Raw genomic sequence first — 3,659 nt, 5'->3', positions numbered from 1 at the left:
TCTGTCTCAAAAAAAAAAAAAAAAAAAACCCATACTGGTTCTCAGAAGCTCCATGTCAGTTTTGAGAATCATTAGGAGCGCCCATGTATCTCTGATAGCTTTCCCAAGCGATGCAGATGCAACCAGGATGTGAGGGGATTCAAGAAGGTAGGATCACCAGATTGGGGGCAGAGGGGAGTTGCGCAGACTTGGTAGCCATTTCTAATAGGCCACAAGTGGTATGATGAGGCCACTTCCCATTGATTGAACACCCCCAGCTCACACCCTGATCTGAGTCCTAGAACCCCAAACCAAAACTTCTCCAGGCTCCCCTAGGCCAATTGTGCAAGGGTCTTTGTGCCCTGAAGTGGTCCTGGGATGGGGTTAGTAGAGTGGGCTGGGGATAGTGGCACCAGGACCCAAGGCCGTCTTAGCTCTGCCTCCAGCAAGATGTTCCTGACTGTGACCCGGCTGTACTTCAGTGCAGAGGAGGGGGGTGAGCGCTCTGTCTGCCTCACCTTTGCCTTCCTCTTCCTGCTGCTGGCCATGCTGGTGCAGGTGGTACAAGAGGAGATGCTTGAGCTGGGCCTGGAACCAGGTAAGTGTGGTCCCCAGCATGGGGCCACGGCTGCTGTCACTCCCTTGTGTAATTTGGCCAGGGCAGCTTAACTGGCTTGCCAACTGAGCACATAGTAGGTGATCACATAGCAGGTGAAGGAGTGGATTTCTGGGACTCAAGCAGTCTCCATTAGTGACCATAATGGCTCCTGAGCCTCAAGTGCCTACCACCTGTACACCCTGTTGGGCTTTGGGGAAGAGAGGATGTCCCCCTTTTGACAGATATACTTGGCTACAGCTCTTCACACAAGTACTTCTGTTACACTCCAGTCTGTGCCCTGTCTAACAGTCATGGTGTTTAATATTTACCTTTTTTAATTTAATTGTTGGGGGCAAGATAGGTAAATGATATGAAATTCATAAAGCACAAGAAAGGTAGAGTGAAAATTACCCTTATTTACCATTCTCCTCCTCAGAGGAAAGCTGAGTGTCACTTTCTTTTAGTCACACAAAATACAGCTTTATGCTTTATCTTTTTCTCTTAAAAACAGTAAATATTGGCTCAGCGCCTGTGGCTCAAGTGGCTAAGGCGCCAGCCACGTACACCCAAGGTGGCGGGTTCGAATCCAGCCTGGGCCCGCCAAACAACAATCCCAGGAGTTGGAGGTTGCTGTGAGCTGAGATGCCACGGCACTCTACCCAGGGGGACAGCTTGAGGCTCCTGTCTCAAAAAAAAAAAACCCAAAACAGTAAATATTGGAGGTTGTCCCTTGATGCTACATGTCATGTCATTTTTTAAAATAATAACTAGATAGTATTTCATTTTATGAATATTATGTAACTATTTAACCAGGTCCCTAATTGTGGACATATTATGCTCCGAAATATCCTTGCATGAAACCACACTGGCTGTTGTATAATAGTCTTTTATAGGAATAGCCTTGTGCTTGTGTCTCTGTGCAAGAAAGTGCATTTGTAGTTTTTAGAATGTTGCAAATTGTCCATCAGGAAAAGATGTATGAATGTGCCTATTTTCTGATACCCTCTCCAACTGTTTCCTCAGACTTTCAAGTCTTAGGTCATCTGATGTGTGGAAATATAAGTGAAGTTGAGCATCTTTTCATATGTTGAAGAGCCATTTGTGTTTTCTTTCTTGAAAAGGCCTGTTTCTTTCTTTTGCCCAGTTCTTTTTAAACTGGTTTGTTGACTATTTTATTGATTTGTAGGTGCCCTTTAAATATTATTTCTTGAATGACCTTTTAGAGACATAATTTAGATTGTATCATTTTTCTGCTTGGCACCAGACTCTAAGGGTCTAGAAAAAAGACCAAAGTCCTCACCATAGCTGATGATGAGGCATGGTGGCATGTGCCTGTAGTCTCAGCTACTTGGGAGGCTGAAGCAGGAGGGTCACCTGAACCCAGGTGATCCTGGGTTGCATTGAGCCATAATGATACCACTACACTCTAGCTGGAGTGACAGAGTGGGAAAATGTAAAAAATTTATTGGCCGGGGGCATTGGCTCACGCCTGTAATCCTAGCACAGGCTGAGGCGGGTAGATTGCCTGAGCTCACAGGTTCGAGACCAGCCTGAGCCAAAGCGAGATCTCATCTCTAAAAATAGCCAAGCCTTGTGGCCAGCACCTGTAGTCTCAGCTACTCAGGAGGCTGAGGCAAGAGAATCACTTGAGCCCAAGACTTAGAGGTTGCTGTGAGCTATAACGCTACATCACTCTACTGAGGGTGACAAAGTGAGACTGTCTTAAAAAAAAATTATTTAGGCTCGGCACCTGTGGCTCAAGCAGCTAAGGACCAGCCACATACACCTAAGGTGGCAGATTCGAATCCCCAGCCCGGGCCCGCCAAACAACAATGATGACTGCAACCAAAAAATGACCAGGCGTTGTGGCGGGCACCTGTAGTCCCAGCTACTTGGGAGGCTGAGGCAGGAGACTCGCTTGAGCCCAGGAGTTGGAGGTTGCTGTGAGCGTGATGCCATGGCACTCTACCCAGGGGGATAGCTTGAGGCTCCGCCTCAAAAAAAAAAAATTATTTATTTCTAGCTTAATTGCAGTATGGTTACAAAAGATCATTCATTTGAAATAGATTCTTTAAAATTTGGTAAGATTGTCTTATGGTCTAGTGTGATCAGTTTTTATAACTATTCTTTTTGTTCATCAAAGACAGATGCTGTGGATCTATGAATCTAGTAAATTCTGATACTTGTCTTCCCTAATCTTTTGTCTTTGACACATCAGCCAGTAGAGGTTAGTCTCCCTATGAAATAGTAGAGCTCTCAATTTCTCTATGTAGTTATGTCAGTCTTTTGTTTATATATTTTGAAGCTAATTTATAAGGTGTTCACAAATTTAGAATTGCCATGTTTTCCTGATGAATCAGCTATTTTATCATGATTCATTGATCCCTTCTATATCTTACAATACTTCTTGGTCTAGTTTATCTGGAATTAATACAGCATTCTGGCTTTCTTTTAATTAGAATTTGCTGTGTCTTTTTAATATCCCTTTACTTTCACCTTTCCATTGACTTTATGTTGGAGTCTGTTATCCTTTGAAAACCATATATCTAGATATTTTCAATGTAGTCTGACAGTCTTTATTATTTAACTTAAAAGTTTAATCTGGTTACATTTATTGTGATTACTGACGTATGTGGCCTTCTTTCTACCATCTAACTTTTTTGGTTTCTATCTGTTCCTTTTCTGTTACTACAGTTGACATTATCTGTCAGCTTAATTGTTGTTCCTTTGTAGGTGATCTATCTTAACTCCCTGGCTGCTTTGTGATGTCTTTGTTTGTGATGTTCTGCAGTTTCACTACAGTGTGTCTAGGTATGGATTTCTTTTTATTTATCTAGTCGATAGTTTGTGTGTATCATTCATTCTGCAGGCCTCTCAGCCATTCTTTTCTAATAACTCCCTTCCCTCTCTTTTCTCACTCTGGAGCTCTAATTTAACTTATGCTGGGCTTTCTATTTTGCTCTCCTTACCTCAGCCACCTTCATATTTCCTACCTGCTTGTCTTTCTGGGTTGGAATCTGAGTGATTTCCTCAGATTTATCTTCCAGTTCATCAGTTCATCCTTTGGCTATTCTGTTATTTC

General features: G+C 42.9%; 1 protein-coding gene across 1 annotated transcript in view; it reads left to right on the top strand.

Moving 5' to 3' along the window:
- Window positions 1-3,659, top strand: part of TMEM161A (transmembrane protein 161A) — a 26,137-nt gene that overhangs the window by 19,112 nt on the left and 3,366 nt on the right. The window contains exon 6 of the mRNA XM_012809462.2: window positions 426-577. Within this exon, the coding sequence (XP_012664916.2) occupies window positions 426-577 (152 nt within the window). The remainder of the gene's footprint in view (window positions 1-425; window positions 578-3,659) is intronic.

This window comes from Otolemur garnettii, unplaced genomic scaffold, assembly GCF_000181295.1.
Source record: "Otolemur garnettii isolate 467f Iridium unplaced genomic scaffold, OtoGar3 scaffold00105, whole genome shotgun sequence".
In the NCBI taxonomy this organism is placed as follows: Eukaryota; Metazoa; Chordata; class Mammalia; order Primates; family Galagidae; genus Otolemur; species Otolemur garnettii.
Note: the sequence above shows the minus strand (reverse complement) of the source record. Positions and strands in the feature narration are given on the sequence as shown.